Source organism: Pyxicephalus adspersus, chromosome 10 (assembly GCF_032062135.1).
Source record: "Pyxicephalus adspersus chromosome 10, UCB_Pads_2.0, whole genome shotgun sequence".
Taxonomy (NCBI): Eukaryota; Metazoa; Chordata; class Amphibia; order Anura; family Pyxicephalidae; genus Pyxicephalus; species Pyxicephalus adspersus.
In genome coordinates, this window is record NC_092867.1 from 59313279 (window position 1) to 59330470 (window position 17192).

Sequence of the window (17192 nt, forward strand, 5' to 3'; positions counted from 1 at the left end):
GGGTGCTATACGGGGGACACGGTGTATGTGGGTGCTATACGGGGGACACGGTGTATGTGGGTGCTATACGGGGGACACGGTGTATGTATGCGGGTGCTATACGGGGGACACGGTGTATGCGGGTGCTATACGGGGGACACGGTGTATGTGGGTGCTATACGGGGGACACGGTGTGTATCGGGTCTGTGAGGGGACACGGTGTATGTGGGTGCTATACAGGGGACATGGTGTGAGCCCAAAGAGCTGAATTTTGGTCTCATCTGACCACAACACATTCACCCAGTTCTCCTCTGAATCATTCACATTGACAAACTGCAGACGGGCCCGTACATGTGATATCCTGAGCAGGGGGACCTTGCGGGCTCTGCAAGATTTTAGGCCGTCACAGCGCAGTGTGTTACTAATTGTTTTCTTGGTGACTATGGTCCCAGCTGCCCTGAGATCATTGACAAGTTCCCCCATGTAGTTCTGGGTTGCTTTGTCACCGTTCTCATGATCATTGTAACTCCATGAGGGGAGATCCTGCATGGGGCCCCAGACCGAGGGAGATGGCAGTTATTTTGTGTTTCTTCCATTTGTGAATTATAACACCAACTGTTGTCACCTTCCCACCAAGCTGTGATAGTCTTGTAGCCCAGTCCGGCCTTGTGTAGGTCCACAATCTTGTCCCTGACATCCATGGACGGCTCTTTGGTCTTGGCCATGGTGGATAGTTTGGAATCTGATTGGTTGCTTCTATGGACAGGTGTCTTATATACAGGTACTGTAACAAGCTTGGATCCCTTACAGAAGGTGCTCCTAATCTCAGCTCCTTACCTGCATACAGGGGAGACACCTGGGAGCCGGAAATATGGCTGGATGATAGGGAATCCAATATTATTCACTCATTACAATGCACAGCAAGCTCTGATATTTCAGCACGGGGTGTCTGAGGGTTCTTTTGTTGTTATTCTCTCACAGCTACAATAATCCCCCCATTACAATTATAGACCGGTCATTTCTGTGTCAGAGGGCAAACATACAAAATCAGCAGGAGATGTCAGTGCTGTTAGGGGACACGGTGTATGTGGGGGCAGTGCAGGGACACGGTGTATGTTGGTGACACATATCATCATAAATCTATTGGTCAGCTGCTCCACCCTGCGTTGTGCTGAGCCCATAGGGAGGTCACATGACCAGTAATACAAAGGATGTGATTGGCTAATCTCTGAATCTTCTCCCTGTAGATGTGTCTATGTGCGATAAGATGGCCAGCAGGATATTAAGTCTCACCTTGGAGATCCTCTGCTTGCTGACCGGAGAGGTGAGGGGGATTTTGGGAGGTCACATGATCACTTGGGGTGTGGTCAGGGTGCTGAAATTCTCCTGTCTCTGTAGGATTACATTGTGGTGAAGAAATCTGGGGAGGAAATTTCAGAGGATCAGAGCAGCCCAATCACTGACCCTCCACCTCCCTCCCTTACCCCTGATATGAATAATCATCAAAGGATCCTGGAACTGACCAATAGGATGATTGAGCTGCTGACGGGAGAGGTGAGCAGGGAATTCTGGGAGATTATTATGGGATGTGTCTGGATGGTGACTGTATCATTGTGTGTGTCAGGTTCCTATAAGGTGTCAGGATGTCACTGTCTATTTCTCCATGGAGGAGTGGGAGTATTTAGAAGGACACAAGGACCTCTACAAGGACGTCATGATGGAGGACCACCAGACCCTCACATTACCGGGTACGTTGTGTTTATATGAAGGTTTGTGCCCTGTGGGGGGTTTATACTCGAGTTTTTGGCTTTTCTGGCTTTTCTTATGACATTTGGAAGTCATAGGATGAGTTTTAGTTGTAATTCTGGTTGTTCTTCGGCCGTTGATAATTTATGTTTTTCTGACTTTCTTCCAGAGGAAGATGCCTTCTCTTTAGGACTCCACTCTCGTGTTTCCAGGCGCTGCTCTAAGGAAAAGAAATGTGTGAAAAGCTCTCAGGAGGGTAACAGCTTTGTGAAGGTTGATAAGAAAAAGAAGGCATGGCCAATAAACGTGATGGGGAGGGAGGGGGTAAATCTCACTGACTTTTCCATTGTCCAGCATAGTGAAGGTTTGTATGAGGGAGATCTCAGAGTTACCCCAACCTTCATATCTACCCCAATGAAGGAGGAGCCATGTCTGTCTGTGGAAGGAGACATTTATAACGCTGAAGCCACTTTGCAGGCTGTGTGTACTCATATAAAGCAGGAGCCACGTTCATGTGAGGGAGTAAACCCCACACAGCCTGACATTTATATTCCTGGAAGTCATTCATCTTCTCAAGTTTTAGAAGAGAATCTTCCCGGCTTTGCAGACAGTCCGCAGTATTCATCTTCTTGTATTAGGGTGAAAAAGACGTCATTAGCAGAAGGAGATTTCCCCGACATTTTCTTACCCATAGACATGTATGAAGAGAACTCCGCATATACACAAACCAATCAGCTGTATGCTGACTCCAGCATTTTGGGATATGACAGCTGGAATTTGGGATCTGATCCCCACAATTCAACCTTTGTAACGTACAATAAGCGAGGGGAAAACTTCTCCAATAGGATTCCTTCTGAGACCAACACAAGATTTTGTGTGCTGGATAAACCAGATCCTTTTCCTGAGTGGTGGAGGAAAAATGTGAATGTGGTGGTGCCACAGAAGGGTTCCACCAATGGGAAGTCTTACTTTGAACGAGACAGACGCCTTTCCTCCAGATTTCCCCCCAGAGACATGCGCTTCTTCTGCTTTGAGTGTGGCAAGTATTTCTCCAGCAATCCGCACCTCGTCCGCCATCAGCGCATTCACACTGGGGAGAAACCATATTCTTGTAGTGAATGTGGCAAAAGCTTCAATCAGAAATCCATTCTGGTGACCCACCAAAGGACCCACACAGGAGAGAAACCATTTGTGTGTTCGGTTTGTGGGAAATCCTTCATTAAGAGCTCAAACCTGGTCACCCACCAGCGGATCCATGGTGGAGAGAAGCAGTTCTGTTGTCCAGACTGTGGAAGAACCTTCATGAAAAACTCTAGTCTTATAGCTCACCAAAGAACTCACCGAGGAAGGAAGACCTTTCCTTTCTTCTAGTATTTCCCTCGGACAGTGTGGGGTGTAAAGGATTAGGGTGTGTCTTCCCAAATATAGGTGGTGGCGGCCATATTGTCCTCCGATCGGTCCGATGGGGGCGGGCAGAGCAGCTGGATGACTTTGGGTGGACTTGTTCTTTACTTCTACTTTAATTTATGGGATTCAATGCAAATCAATGACTATAAGCAGGAAAGTCTTAGAACCCCTGACAGGGGCTGTGTGTGCCCCATCCACAGAGAGTCACCTTCTCTCATTTTCTGGTTATCCCTTACTGTGGTGTTTTCAAGACAAGAATTCAGGGGCAAGTCTCACCAGTGAGGGCAAAAGGGTAAGTAAAATCCCCTCCTCCTGTTGTAAAAACTACATTAAAATGTTTTGACTGAAGTTACACTTTCTTCTGTTTATGAAACCCTGGCTTCCCTTCCCCCACATATATTCAAGTCTGGTGGAAACTTGAGGAGTGTGAGGAGACGGCAGCGGGATACAGAGAGAGGAGATGGAGGCTACGGGGGCGGCAAATAGAGTAGATGGAGGTCACGGGGGCGGCAGATGGACAGGGGAGATGGAGGCCACGGGGGCGGCAAATGGAGAGAGGAGGCGGAGGCCACTGGGGCGGGATACGGACAGAGGAGGCAGAGGCCACTGGGGCGGGATACGGAGAGAGGAGGCGGAGGCCACTGGGGCGGGATACGGTGAGAGGAGGCGGAGGCCACTGGGGCGGGATACAGTGAGAGAAGGCGGAGGCCACTGGGGCGGGATATGGAGAGAGAAGGCGGAGGCCACTGGGGCGGGATACGGAGAGAGGAGGCGGAGGCCACAGGGGCGGGATACGGAGAGAGGAGGCGGAGGGCACTGGGACGGGATACGGTGAGAGGAGACGGAAGCCACGGGGGCGGCATATGGAGAGACGAGGCGGAGGCCACGGGGGCGGCATACGGAGAGAGGAGGCGGAGGCCACGGGGGCGCCATACGGAGAGAGAAGGCGGAGGCCACGGGGGCGGGATACGGAGAGAGAAGGCGGAGGTCACGGGGGCGGGATATGGAGAGAGGAGACGGAGGCCGCTGGGGTGGGATACGGACAGAGGAGACAGACAGAGGAGGCTGAGGCCACTGGGGCGGGATACGGTGAGAGGAGGCGGAGGCCACTGGGGCGGGATACAGTAAGAGGAGGCAGGGGCCACTGGGTCGGGATACAGTGAGAGGAGGCAGAGGCCACGGGGGCGGAATACGGACAGAGGAGGCGGAGGCCACTGCGACAGGATACAGTGAAAGGAAGTGGAGGCCACGGGGGCAGGATATGGACAGAGGAGGCGGAGGCCATGGTGGCGAGATACAGAGAGAGGAGGCAGAGGCCACAAGGGTGGGATACAGAAAGAGGGGATGGAGCCAAAAGGGGTGGGATACAGAGAGAGGAGGCAAAGGCCACAGGGCGGGATATGGAGAGAGCAGGCGGAGGCCACAGGGGCAAGATACGGAGAGAGCAGGCGGAGGCCACGGGGGTGGAATACGGAGAGAGGGGGCAAGATACGGAGAGAGCAGGCGGAGGCCACTGGGGCGGGATACGGAGAAGGGGGGCGTGATACGGAGAGAGGAGGCTGAGGCCACGGGGGCAGGATACAGTGGGAGGAGGCGAAGGCCACTGGGGCGTGATACGGTGAAAGAAGGTGGGGGCCATGGGGCACGATACGGAAAGAGGAGGCGGAGGCCACGGGGGCGGAACACAGACAGAATAGGCGGATGCCACTGCAACTGGATACGTTGAGAGGAGGCGGGGACCACGGGGGCTGGATATGGACAGAGGAGGCGGAGGTCACAGGGGCAGGATACGGAGACAAGAGGCGGAGGCCATGGGGTCTGGATACAGAAGGAGGAGACGGAGGCCGCGGGAGCTGGATACGGACAGAGGTGACAGAGGAGGCAAAGGCCACAGCGGCGGCATACAGAGAGAGGAGGCAGAGGCCATAGGGGCGGGATATGGAGAGAGGAGGCCACAGAGGCAGGTTACAGAAAGAGGAGGCGGAGGCCATGGGGGCGGGATACGGAGAAAGGAGGCGGAGGCCACGGGGGCGGCATATGGACGGAGGAGATGGAGGCCACAGTGGGATATGAAGAAAGGAGCCTAGAATGAGGGTTGCCTGTTATACTGGAATAGGAAGATCACATGACCAGCTGCAGGGCCTTGTAGACGAGTTCTGGGCACAAATATTCCATTCTCATGGAATTCAGAAGTCGTTGAAGTAGCAAATCATTCTTCTAAATATAGGTCACATGACCTCACTGCACACCAAATCACCCATGTTGTCTTGTACGATTCCCCAAAATCCAAGTGCAATTGTGACTGTCTCTTGTCCTGGATTACACATGCGGTGTGCAGACCTCCATACCATCTTGGAGTTGGGAGCATGGTGTACTGCAATGGGTGAAAGATTTTCACTGGTGCATTGAATCCATGAAAGAGTGGTGAGAATGGAGAGTCATTGGCCATGTAGGATTAAAGGTCTCAGACCACTTTGTGTGTAATAGCAAGTGGGTATAAAGGCATTGAAAGTAGTCATATGACTAGGGGGGAGTTCACATTGTGGAGAAAGACTATTAATACCAAGTTGTTATTGGTCAAATAGAGAAAGCAGGGACATTTCCAGGGACAATCCTTGGACATGAGATATCAGTAAGTTATAGAGTAGACAGTGTAATATGTTACAGGAGTCTTGGTATAACACAAGATGGCGCCTAACATACAGGGGACACTGTGTAGGGTATGTTGTTACACCTCTACTGTCCCATATCTTCCTAAATCAACGCTCTGATTGGTCTATTATGGTGGTGTGACATCTCCAGCTCAGCACTAGAGGAAAGGAGAAGACTAAGTGTAGCCTGACTGCAGAAACTCCAGGAGGATGGGTCTGAGCTTTTCCCAGAATTCCCTGGGCTGTGATGTCACTACTTCCTGTGTCACCATGAATTTAGTTCCCCTTCTCATCTGAGAGGTAATCTGACTTTCCTGTGCTTAACAATTTCATTGTTGTCAGCTGTGTTGTTATTATAGGATGTAAATATGGGGGGAATTGTGTGATGACCGTACTGTAATATTATACCAATACCCCTGATATCTCTGTGATGACTGGGCTGTAATATTATAACAATACCCCTGATATCTCTGTGTGATGACCCCGAAATCTCTGTGTGATGACCGTGCTGCAATATAATGATCCCCCCGATATCTCTGTGTGATGACCACGCTGTAATATTATAATGTTCTGCCTGATTTCTCTGTGTGATGACCGCGCTGTAATAATATAACGACCCCCCGCCCTGAAATCTCTGTGTGATGACCGCGCTGTAATATTATAACGACCCCCCCCCCCTGAAATCTCTGTGTGATGACCACGCTGTAATATTATAACGATTCCCCCGATATCTCTATGTGATGACCGCGCTGTAAAATTATAACGACCCCCCCGCCCTGAAATCTCTGTGTGATGACCACGCTGTAATATTATAACGATTCCCCCGATATCTCTGTGTGATGACTGCGCTGTAATATTATAATGATCCCCCCCCGATATCTGTGTGATGACCACGCTGTAATATTATAACGATTCCCCCGATATCTCTGTGTGATGACCGTGCCGTAATTTATAACGATCCCCCTGTATTGTATGACACATGGAGATTTGCCCCCGCAAGGTGCAGTGATGCAGGCACCTTCTGGCAGTAGCTATGTAATATATATATATATATATATATAGGGGCGGGGTGTGAATATGGCCGACTCGCCAGGTAACATCTTTGTCCAATCCAAGGTCACCTGATGTCCAGTTCCACCTTCCAACAGCTCCTCACCCAGCATGGACGGCACCAAAGTAGCCAAAAGGATACTAAATCTCACGCTGGAGATCATTTACCTGCTGACCGGAGAGGTGAGAGGGATTGTGGGAGGTCACATGACTAATAATATTAATACTCAGAGGGGGGGGGGGGGGGGTTGTTGCAGGTCACATGACTGTAATAATAATAAAACTCAGGTGGGGGGGATTGTGGGAAAGCCTCCCCAATATGTGCAGGTGTAGGTGTTGTCCAGCAGGGTGTGTGATTGGATAATATAACGAAGGGTCCTCTTGGCCTTCGGAGGGGTCCTGCTGCTGTGTGGCATGGAGGTGACCGATGGAGGTATTACCCGTGTAGTAATAGGAGAAAAGAAATGTCTGTGGTATTTTATTCCATAGCAGAGCTCCATCATGGTTCCTCCTCCTCCCTGCCTGACACCTGATAGGAAGAAGAAGCAGAAGATCCTGGAACTGACCAATAAGATGATTGGGCTCCTGACGGGAGAGGTGAGCAGGGAATTCTGGGAGATTATTATGGGATGTGTCTGGATGGTGACTGTATCATTGTGTGTGTCAGGTTCCTATAAGGTGTCAGGATGTCACTGTCTATTTCTCCATGGAGGAGTGGGAGTATTTAGAAGGACACAAGGACCTCTACAAGGACGCCATGATGGAGGACCACCAGACCTCTCCGGGTAAGCGATATGTCAATGTTGTGTTCGTGGTGTTGGTCAGGGAAAGTTTCTTATGTTTGTATTTCCTGCAGGTGAACCTCCCAGCAACTATTTGTCATTTGAAGAATTTCCGAGCCCCATAGACACAGAGGTGGTGCCAAGGACATCCGTGGAAGGGAAAGATTGCCCAGCACAATATTCAGACAATTATACCCCAGAACATAAAGGACGACCTTACTCATGTGACAATCTTTATACTTTTTACACAACACTCCCTCCTCATTTCACTTGTAACTTAATTAAGGGGCCCCCCCACTCAAGTGACGAAGAAGAACTTCCCAGCAAGGATATCACATTAGATCCTGCTGAATACACCACCACCATTGTTAAGGAGGAACCCTACTCAGGGGAGGAGGATGTTTACATAAATCACACACTTTATACATCCAATTGTGTAGAGGACCAAACTGACTCATTGGAGAAAGCAAATCTCAGCGACTTCTATAATGAGAGCAGACATTCCGATTATCTGCCCCAGAATCTTAAATCTCACTCCGGTTCCATGTTTAGTGAGGGAACTCTATCAGATAATTTATACATGGCGCCTCTGAATATGTGCCAAGAAGAATCTGCCAATCACCTGACCAGCTGGGACACAGAATTGTCACAGATAGATGGAAATTCATATAATAATTCTACCACTGTCCCTGCTGCTTTTGGAGAGAAGTCCTTTGTATGTTTAGAATGTGGAAAGTGTTTTTCGTGTGGTCCTCATCTTGTCCGACACAAGCGGACCCACACTGGAGAGCGGCCATTTAAGTGTACAGAATGTGGTAAATTCTTTTCCAGCAGCTCCAACCTCCTCATGCACCAGAGGACTCACACAGGAGAGAAACCATTTGCCTGCCATCAGTGTGGGAAACGCTTTGCCCGGAACCCGCACCTGGTTCGCCATCTCCGAATTCACACAGGAGAGAAACCGTTTGAGTGCGCTGAGTGCGGCAGGAGATTTAACCAGGACTCCAACCTTCTCAAACATCAGCGCACGCACTCGGGAGAGCGGCCATTTATGTGCTTAGACTGCGGCAAGTTTTTCACCAGCAATCCCCATCTCCTGCGACACCGACGTGTCCACACTGGAGAGAAGCCGTTCTCATGTCCCGAGTGTGGGAAATGCTTCTCTAACAGCTCCAATCTTATCACACACCGCAGAACTCACCTTTCCCTCCAACTGCTGCAAGAACTTCCCAACCAAAGGAAAGTCCAGCGCTCAGGGCCCAAGCAGCTCCTCTAGAGACCTCTGCCCATTACTTGGGAGAATCTTTCCTGGCCTCACAAAGGCAGTGAGATCAATTTCCATGTTCTGATATCGGCCATCAGACATTGTCTGCAGTTACTACCTCATGGGGTAAGGAATGTGACAGTCTACGCACCCCCCAAACTAATGGTAAAATCTGTACACAACAGGCCCAGTTCTTGGAGAAATGCTGATCTGCCAAAAGATCCAACCCCCCCCGTACACAGCAATCAGTTATAACATTAAATCTGGTTGTGGCAAAATGGGGTATTATGGGAAGGCGGCAGGCAGGGGGATGGCAGCGGGGTGCATTATGGGAAAAAGGCAGGGGGAGGCGGCAGGGTGCATTATGGGACGAACAAAGCCAGGCAGGAGGAGGCGGCAGGGGGCATTATGGAAAGAAGGCAGGCACGGGGAGGCGGTAGAGTGCATTATGGGAAGAAGGCAGACCGGTGGAGGAAGCAGGGTACATTATGGGAAGAAGGCAGGCAGGGGGAGGCGGCAGGGTGCATTATGGGAAAAAGGCAGGGGGAGGCGGCAGGGTGCATTAGGGAAAGAAGGCAGGCAGGGGGAGGAGGCGGCAGGGTGCATTATGGGGCGAACGAAGCCAAGCAGGAGGAGGCGGCAGGGGGCATTATGGAAAGAAGGCGGGGGGGGGCAGCAGGGTGCATTATGGGAAGAAGGCAGGCAGGGGGAGGCAGCAGGGTGCATTATGGGAAGAAGGCAGGGGGAGGCGGCAGGGTGCATTATGGTGTGTTTCCTCCGGGTACTCCGGTTTCCTCCCACATCCCAAAAACATGCAGTTAGGGTAATTGGCTTCCCCCTAAATTGACCTTAGACTACATTAATGACATATGACTATGGTAGAGACATTAGATTGTGAGCTCCTTTGAGGGACAGCTAGTGACACGACTATGTACAGCACTGCGTAATATGATGGCGCTATATAAATACTGTGTAATAATAATAATAAGACAGGCAGTGGGAGGCGGCAGGGTGCATTATGGGACGAAGGCAGGCAGGGGAAGGCAGCAGGGTGCATTATGGGAAGAAGGCAGACGGGGAGGCAGCAGGGTGCATTATGGGAAGAAGGCAGACAGGGGGAGGCAGCAGGGGGCATTATGAGAAGAAGGCAGGGGGAGGAGGCAGCAGGATGCAATATGGGTAGAAGGGAGGTGGAAGGAGGCAGCAGGGGGCATTATGGGAAGGAGGCGGGCAGGGGGAGGCAGCAGGGTGCATTATGGGAAGAAGGCAGGCAGGGGGAGGCAGTAGGGTGCATTATGGGAAGAAGGCAGGCAGGGGAAGGCAGCAGGGTGCAAGGGTGCATTATGGGAAGAAGGCAGGCAGGGGAAGGCAGCAGGGTGCATTATGGGAAGAAGGCAGGCAGGGGGAGGCAGTAGGGTGCATTATGGGTAGAAGGGAGGTGGAAGGAGGCAGCAGGGGGCATTATGGGAAGGAGGCAGGCAGGGGGAGGCAGTAGGGTGCATTATGGGTAGAAGGCAGGCTGGGGGAGGCAGCAGGGGACAATATGGGTAGAAGGGAGGTGGAAGGAGGCAGCAGGGTGCATTATGGGAAGAAGGCAGGCAGGGGGAGGCAGTAGGGGGCATTATGAGAAGAAGGCAGACAGGAGAAGGCAGCAGGGGGCATTATGAGAAGAAGGCAGGGGGAGGAGGCAGCAGGATGCATTATGGGAAGAAGGCAGATAGGGGGAGGCAGCAGGGGGCATTATGGGAAGGAGGCAGGCAGGGGGAGGCAGTAGGGTGCATTATGGGTAGGAGGCAGCAGGGGACAATATGGGTAGAAGGGAGGTGGAAGGAGGCAGCAGGGGGCATTATGGGAAGGAGGCGGGCTGGCAGAGGAAATAAAGCTTGAAGGATCTATCACTAGACACAATGTCTTGGCTCTGGATACCACAATACACCTTCAGAGGTTTGTGGAGTCCATGCTCCCAGGCCACACAATAATAATCAGGTGCATTCAAATTGGAATCATTGGCATCATGTTTTCTGGTCCTTTTCTGGGTTCAGGACTTCCTTCCATTGTGAACTCCCTTCCCGTAAGTCTTCGATGTGGCTCAGCAGATCTGTATACACCGGCAATGCTCCACATATATTATGTTTTTTATGACCTATAAGTCTTCCCTTGACACATTTCAGGGAGCTGAATGGCTGAAAAATCACTTTTGTATTTGTAGACCGTGACCATCATTTTGTGTTTCCAGCCTTGTGTGCAGATTGTTCCAATAAATACATTCAGTACATTTTTGCTTGATTTTGAGCGGCCACAGAGGGGTCCGGTACCACAGCAGAATCCCGGAATGAGAAGGTATCAGGGTGGATAGGATGATTGTCAGGAAGACATACAGAACATTGTTCACAATATTCACTAACAGACTTTGAAAAGCTTTATGAGGCTGCACTGGCATCTGAAATGGAAGGAATTCTGCTCCAAGACATCTGGTAATGTTAAAGTTCTAAAAACTATGGAGGGGAGGGGGATATTTAAATACATAAAGCTTATATAGCCAAAGGGTCACTTCTCATGTCACAGATGGTTTACAAATCTGAATCTCAGAGCTGCAGAAATCTGGAAGGGGCCCCGAGGGCCAATGCCCAACCTCCACTAACTAGATAAGGGGGGGAGGGGGGGAGTGAGCTCACCTCCACCTAACATTAAGGACTAGGATGATGTTTCTCATACCAGCACCCAGCTCTGCCACTAGCAGCAGTCCATTCGGGTCTAGGGGGTTTATGTCCCCCCTTCCAGAAGTTCTAATAAAGTTACAAAAAGAAATTGTCTGACTCGGCCCTCCATTATTCAGCCCCTATCATTTTCTTACATATTTATAATTGGCCTCGGATGCAGACACAAATAAGGCAGACACAGGCCACTGGTATCATGCATGGCTGCTAACAAGGCAGTATATATATATTTATTCATTCCAGCCCATTACTAAGCTTGGGAAACAAAAATAAAAAAGCAATATGGCGGGACAAAGTGGAGAATTCATAAACGCAGTCCGGGAGTACAAGAAATAAAATCTGAAAGCGCTTGCCATTTTTATCTCTCAACCAGGGATAAGAAATGGGGGGAGGCCAGAAATTATTGTCACATAGCAAGCGTCAGCACGCATGGAGATATTGTCAGGTGGACAATTAACAGCCTTTAATTAAGACATTTTTGTTATTTTCAATATGAAAAAAATTATAAGATGAAATCGCAGGAAAAAACAAAACTTCAACTTTTGTCCTTGTTGAATGCTCCTCAGCCCAAATTAAGGTCTACTTTTATTTGTGTAAATAAAAAAATAATTATCCTCAGTACTGGGAGTCATTAGTCCCCAGTTATATGATACAAATGGAAAAAAGGAAAAAACAAGGATTATTCCTCAGGGTTTATCCATTGGCAAGAAGATTCTGCTTGGAAAGACAAATACTAGAATTCGAAGACTTTGGCCACGTAACACAAAGGAAATGACCCTCCCACTCTCTCATCGAGGTTGACATGATTTTCGATGCTTAGACGATCTCCCTGATGCCACGGTGAGAATATTGCATAAATTCCGGGAAGGGGCGGGACTGACAGACAAGACGCACATGCTACTGTCCACAAAGTCACAAGGGGTTCAGACTCCAGTAAACAATTATCCATTGCAGTCTGTATGTTAAAAATGGCTTCTTCCACATGACAATAAATTTGATCCAAAAGAGGTTTAGCTATGTTGTGAACACCATGATCTGATCCAAGAAACATTTAAAAAATCTGCTTGACAAGCCCATCTCCAACGTTCAGGGCAGTGAAAGGACTCCGCTCTATGTGAGTGGCCTGATGGACAATGAGATTGCTGTTTCTGGTGAAACATTTGCCACATACAGGACACGAATACGGTTTCTCTCCCGTGTGCCCGGTGAGGTGGTTAAGAAGGCTCGGCTTGTTGGCAAAAACCTTCCCACATTCAGGGCAAGTCAGTCTCTCCCTTCTGTGATCTCTCCGGTGATTGGCGAAGTCCGAGCGCCTGACAAAACATTCCTGACATTCCGAGCAGGTGTAGGTCTTCAGCGTGCGGTCTTTCTTGGTGGAGGTAACTGCCGCCTCTTCGCTCGTTCCTTCCTCCCCTGAATTCGGTTCCTCTGTATTAGGAGCAGTTTTTTTAGGTCCGTCGTCTTTGGGTGGTGGCTGCATTTCTGGTTCTGGAACCGGCTCATCTTCCTCGGAGCCTGATCCTCCTTCGATTGGGGCAAATGAGAATTTAGTGTGTGCATGTTTTATCAGCGCATTGACATCTGTATCCAAGTTACTGTTGTCATCAAACCCCAAGAAGTCCACTGGCCCGCCGCTGCTGGGGAACAGCATTGGAGGAGGCGGATACTGCTCATAGTCAGCTGGTGTGTACAAGTTGGAATCATTGTCGTCTTCACCAGATTCGCTATCTTCAGCACGATATTTGGATGTGTAGCATTGCTTCTTGTAATGAGGGGCACTAAAGTTCTCAGCATAGCTGAGATTTCCTTCATTGTCTGAAACACACTCCTCTTTAATTTTTATGGACACGAATTGAGACTCATTGGTGACGTTACCATCTTCACATGATATGGATTCTTCCTTGATACGAACAGTTGTGAAATCTGCATGATCCGAGTTGCCCATATTGTCCTCTCCACTTGACCCATCTTTGACATTTTGATCCTTAAAGGGTGTCTGGACATAGGTTCCGGATTCTGTGATCATTTCGCCCTCATGAGCAGCCAGGTCATCCTTATCAATGTGACCTGTGGCTCTATATATGTTGGGATTCTCAGAAATTGCCTCTTCCCGGATGACTGGTTCAGTCAGACGTGCACCTGGTGCAAGAAGAAAAAAAAAAGAAAAGATAATCCAATTTTATTCAAGGTCTACTCACTGCACAACTTGGTGAGGATGAACATTGCCACACCATTGGACACCTCTTACCCTGAGATGTGGAAGGTCGGCTCCTCTCCACTATGACACTTTTGTGTGGACCTTTGTTCTTCTCCTTTCCAACATGGGCACTAGTGTCATCATTATTGCCTCCGGGGCCCTAGGACACACAATGATGCAGTCACTAAGCAGGAAAATATTACCATCTTAAAGTGGACCTACACCGAGAGATGCCGGAAGCTTCCATTGCTGATCTGGTTCTATATCTTGTTGGTGATCGAATACTCGGTCCTAACCCACAGTCAGCCCACGTAATTCACTGATCTGCTTGTTTCCTGTGTGTATCTACTGAAAATCAGCCTCTATCCAAGACATTAGGATATTCTTTTCAACAATGGAAGCGGTAGAGTCTCTCAGTGACAGGTCCACTTCAATATACATTTCCCAAAATCCTCCTTACTTCTCCTGTCAGCAGCTGGATGATTTGGAAAGTTAGATCCAAAATCTTCTGATCGTTTTGCCTCTCCTGTTTCAAAGTTTGTGCTACGGATGTTGACACTGAACCTCCCATTGCTAGGGAATAGTTACCGGAGACGACAGGCTCACCAGACTTTGTCATGACGGTACATTCCTACATAAAAAGACAGAAGCAACAACTGCTGATAATCTCCTCATGTACGGACACAAAGCCATTACACATACATATCTATTCTAATAACTCCCAGCATGCACCTTGCTGTAGGGTCTATAACAATCATCCCCCAGGTGGACATTTCACAGCCACATCTATTATTTGGCTTAGAATCTCACCGCTGCCTCTTGGAACCTTCACAAGTCCTCCCAATGTTCATATATAATGAGAGCAGCTTTGCTTCACACGCCCCATGGCCATATAGGTACGCAGACCAAATATAGAAAATAAGAAACCCCGATGGCCCTTCTGCAATACAATAAACATATCTGCCGCCTTCTTCCTGGTTTCCTGATCTTCATTGGCCAGGCTGGGATACAATTTCATACAGAATCTCCAATACCTGGCGTCCAGAGATACCCCAGAATCTCCAATACCTGGAGCCCAGAGCTACCCCAGAATCTCCAATACCTGGAGCCCAGAGATACCCCAATATCTCCAATACCTGGAGCCCAGAGATACCCCAGAATCTCCAATACCTGGAGCCCAGAGATACCCCAATATCTCCAATACCTTCCACATGTACCCCAGAATCTCCAATACCTGGAATCATGACATACCCAGAATCTCCAATACCTGGAGCATGGAGCAGCTTAGAAGCCAGTCCTCCATACCTAGAGTTGTTAATATTACACAGAGATAATATCCAGAAACATTATCCCCCTAACATGGTGGCAGGAATACCCAGAAGCCCCAATACCTGGGTATCCTATGATTGTTAATCAGCAAGCCTATTTGCAGAACGGGGGCCCCTCACAGGCCAGACTACACTCTCCACCCTCAGGAAGTAGTTTCAGCGAGTTCTATAGATTGCATTCCTGGTCATGTGACACTCCCCGCACCCCTCACCTCTCCGGCCAGGACAGAAATGATCTCCATGGTGAGGTTTAGAATCTTCTCGGACATCTCCTTCCTATCCTTGGCTGTTCTGGTTTTGGGTTTCATGGAGGCCTTGCGTTGTTGGGAACGCTCACTTGTTCTTCTTGTTCTTTTATTGGCCTAGAAGGAAACACACCCTGTGTAAATACGGAAATCCTGTCCATGAAGATCTCCCAGCGGTACAGAGATTAAATCTGAATGTCATACTTCCATACTAGCCATATACAAGATCCACCCCAACCATGGCCAATCTACCCCAACATCCCACCCACCAAGGGGAATGCAGCATTGCCCCTTCAAAGCGTTTACCCTGAACTAGGCTCGGGGTAGCTGAAAATACAATCAAGCGTTGCTTTGTCCAAATTCAAATCCCCTTACAGTGCAATCTGGTTGCACCCCACCTACCTGGTCCCCGCAGATTACTGACCAGATTACTGACAACCCTACCTACCTTGTCCCCGCAGATTACTGACAACCCTACCTACCTTGTCCCCGCAGATTACTGACTACCCCACTTATATTGAACTACATTCATTATGCTACTGTACTGTAAATTTATGACATTTATGAAATATTGGACGTATTTCGGTGAGTTACGCCGAAGAATTATAACCTACAATGTAAAATTTCCATGCAGCAGCAAGTAACGCTATTTGCATGGAAATACGGAGAGAATTCCCGTCCTCCGGCAGAGTTCTCCAGCGTCGGATCCCCATCTTCTCCTTCCCGCGGCGATTCCTGATGACGTCAGTGGGTGCTCCCGGGGGCGTGGTGGGAAATTCACATTCCCAGTCCCTCATTCTAACATTCACCAATAGCAAACCCCTGCCTTGGGAAGCTAGTTGCACCATTCTAGCCCTCAGTCGCCCGTGGGGGGCTAGGAGTGTGTGTTACATACTTTATTCAGGATGTCTACTATACATATCTCAGGAAGTTACCGGTCCCCAGACATCAGTGAAACGCCCGGGAGGTTCAACATTGGAAAACTTTAACAACAATTCTTCTCTGGTCCTAATGGACCTCCATACCAGGCCATTGGGTCAGATGGGACACTTACCGGGCCATGTGGAAGAAGTATAGGGCTGACCCGGGATTGGACAGAGGTAGGGTCTCCAGGAGAATCTTTTCCCTGAGATGTATTCAGTCCCACAGAGGCCGGGTGACTTCTCTTACGCGGGGCATTGGCCTTGCGACCTCGGCGGGATGCGTTAGGGAAGATGGAGGATACGGGAACTTTTTTCAGAATACTCTGCAGCCCACTCGGCTCAAAAACATCAGCTGGAAAATACCCGACCCGCTCAGGAAGACCCTCGGCCATTCTGTCCATGCACTCACTCTGCTCAGTTCTCTGTCATGATCTGGTGGCTGCCCCCTGCAGGAATAAAGGAGGAATTACACAGGAAGAAGCCCAGCTGTCAGAAAACAGAAGACAAAACTTCCCCAACTCTACTGCCCCAGGTAAGTGACCCCTCTCACACCTGCAAGAGAAACGGCATGGGGGTGGGGCAGACAAAGGAAAGGGGTAAAGAGAACCCATCACTGAACCTCAAATCAGGAGAGCAACCCCAATTAATCCCAAAATATTCCATCACCCCAACCCCCCCCAACCTCAATCATTTCTAATTATCCATGTACAATCCCCCTCCCCCACATCACTACAAATCCCCCAATACTGGAGGAGGGGCACCCCTATATCTCCCTGCCCCCACTGTCCCAATATAGAGTCAGACCTAGAGAACTGACCCCGCTAAGCCCTGACCTCCCCCGCAGAGTATTACTCCCCAATAAGGCCAGACCTCCCCCGCAGAGCATTACTCCCCAATAAGGCC

General features: G+C 49.4%; 3 protein-coding genes and 1 long non-coding RNA gene across 7 annotated transcripts in view; 3 read left to right on the forward strand and 1 right to left on the reverse strand.

The window, feature by feature from the left end:
* Window positions 1-3480, forward strand: part of LOC140339024 (gastrula zinc finger protein XlCGF48.2-like) — a 4139-nt gene extending 659 nt beyond the window's left edge. Inside the window, exons 2-5 of the mRNA XM_072423517.1 lie at window positions 1227-1303; window positions 1378-1533; window positions 1604-1727; window positions 1895-3480. Of these exons, the coding sequence (XP_072279618.1) occupies window positions 1235-1303; window positions 1378-1533; window positions 1604-1727; window positions 1895-3096 (1551 nt within the window). The 5' untranslated portion in view covers window positions 1227-1234 and the 3' untranslated portion in view covers window positions 3097-3480. The remainder of the gene's footprint in view (window positions 1-1226; window positions 1304-1377; window positions 1534-1603; window positions 1728-1894) is intronic.
* Window positions 3302-9433, forward strand: LOC140339030 (oocyte zinc finger protein XlCOF8.4-like). Of its 3 annotated transcripts, none has more exons than XM_072423537.1 (5): window positions 3302-3424; window positions 6900-7016; window positions 7323-7430; window positions 7501-7618; window positions 7690-9432. In XM_072423537.1, exons 2-5 carry the CDS (start codon window positions 6945-6947, stop codon window positions 8889-8891), a joined length of 1500 nt encoding a protein of 499 aa, XP_072279638.1. In that variant the 5' UTR covers window positions 3302-3424; window positions 6900-6944; the 3' UTR covers window positions 8892-9432. The 3 variants fall into 3 exon arrangements, with proteins under 3 accessions (XP_072279638.1, XP_072279639.1, XP_072279637.1); XM_072423538.1 differs by lacking the exon at window positions 3302-3424 and adding an exon at window positions 5806-6083 and having other exon boundaries at window positions 7326-7430; window positions 7690-9433; XM_072423536.1 differs by lacking the exon at window positions 3302-3424 and adding an exon at window positions 5807-6083.
* A 113-nt stretch (window positions 9434-9546) lies between these two features.
* LOC140339173 (uncharacterized) lies at window positions 9547-11154 on the forward strand. The gene is made up of 2 exons (XR_011922394.1): window positions 9547-10058; window positions 10703-11154. It is a non-coding gene; the product is annotated as an uncharacterized lncRNA (long non-coding RNA).
* Window positions 11155-11788: 634 nt separating this feature from the next.
* The window catches only part of LOC140338995 (uncharacterized), a 7717-nt gene continuing 2313 nt past the window's right edge, over window positions 11789-17192 (reverse strand). For both annotated transcript variants that reach the window (XM_072423452.1, XM_072423453.1), the window contains exons 2-6: window positions 16421-16735; window positions 15334-15483; window positions 14254-14424; window positions 13845-13953; window positions 11789-13735 (exon numbers count right to left, since the gene is read on the reverse strand). In XM_072423452.1, the coding sequence (XP_072279553.1) occupies window positions 12648-13735; window positions 13845-13953; window positions 14254-14424; window positions 15334-15483; window positions 16421-16690 (1788 nt within the window). In that variant the 5' untranslated portion in view covers window positions 16691-16735 and the 3' untranslated portion in view covers window positions 11789-12647. The remainder of the gene's footprint in view (window positions 13736-13844; window positions 13954-14253; window positions 14425-15333; window positions 15484-16420; window positions 16736-17192) is intronic.

Excerpts from the sequence above, each read along its gene's own strand:
- LOC140339030 (XM_072423537.1), top strand. The coding sequence starts at position 6,945 with ATGGACGGCACCAAAGTAGCCAAAAGGATACTAAATCTCACGCTGGAG. Across the intron at positions 7,017-7,322 it reads TTTACCTGCTGACCGGAGAG|CAGAGCTCCATCATGGTTCC; the intron begins GTGAGAGGGATT and ends TTTATTCCATAG. Across the intron at positions 7,431-7,500 it reads TTGGGCTCCTGACGGGAGAG|GTTCCTATAAGGTGTCAGGA; the intron begins GTGAGCAGGGAA and ends TGTGTGTGTCAG.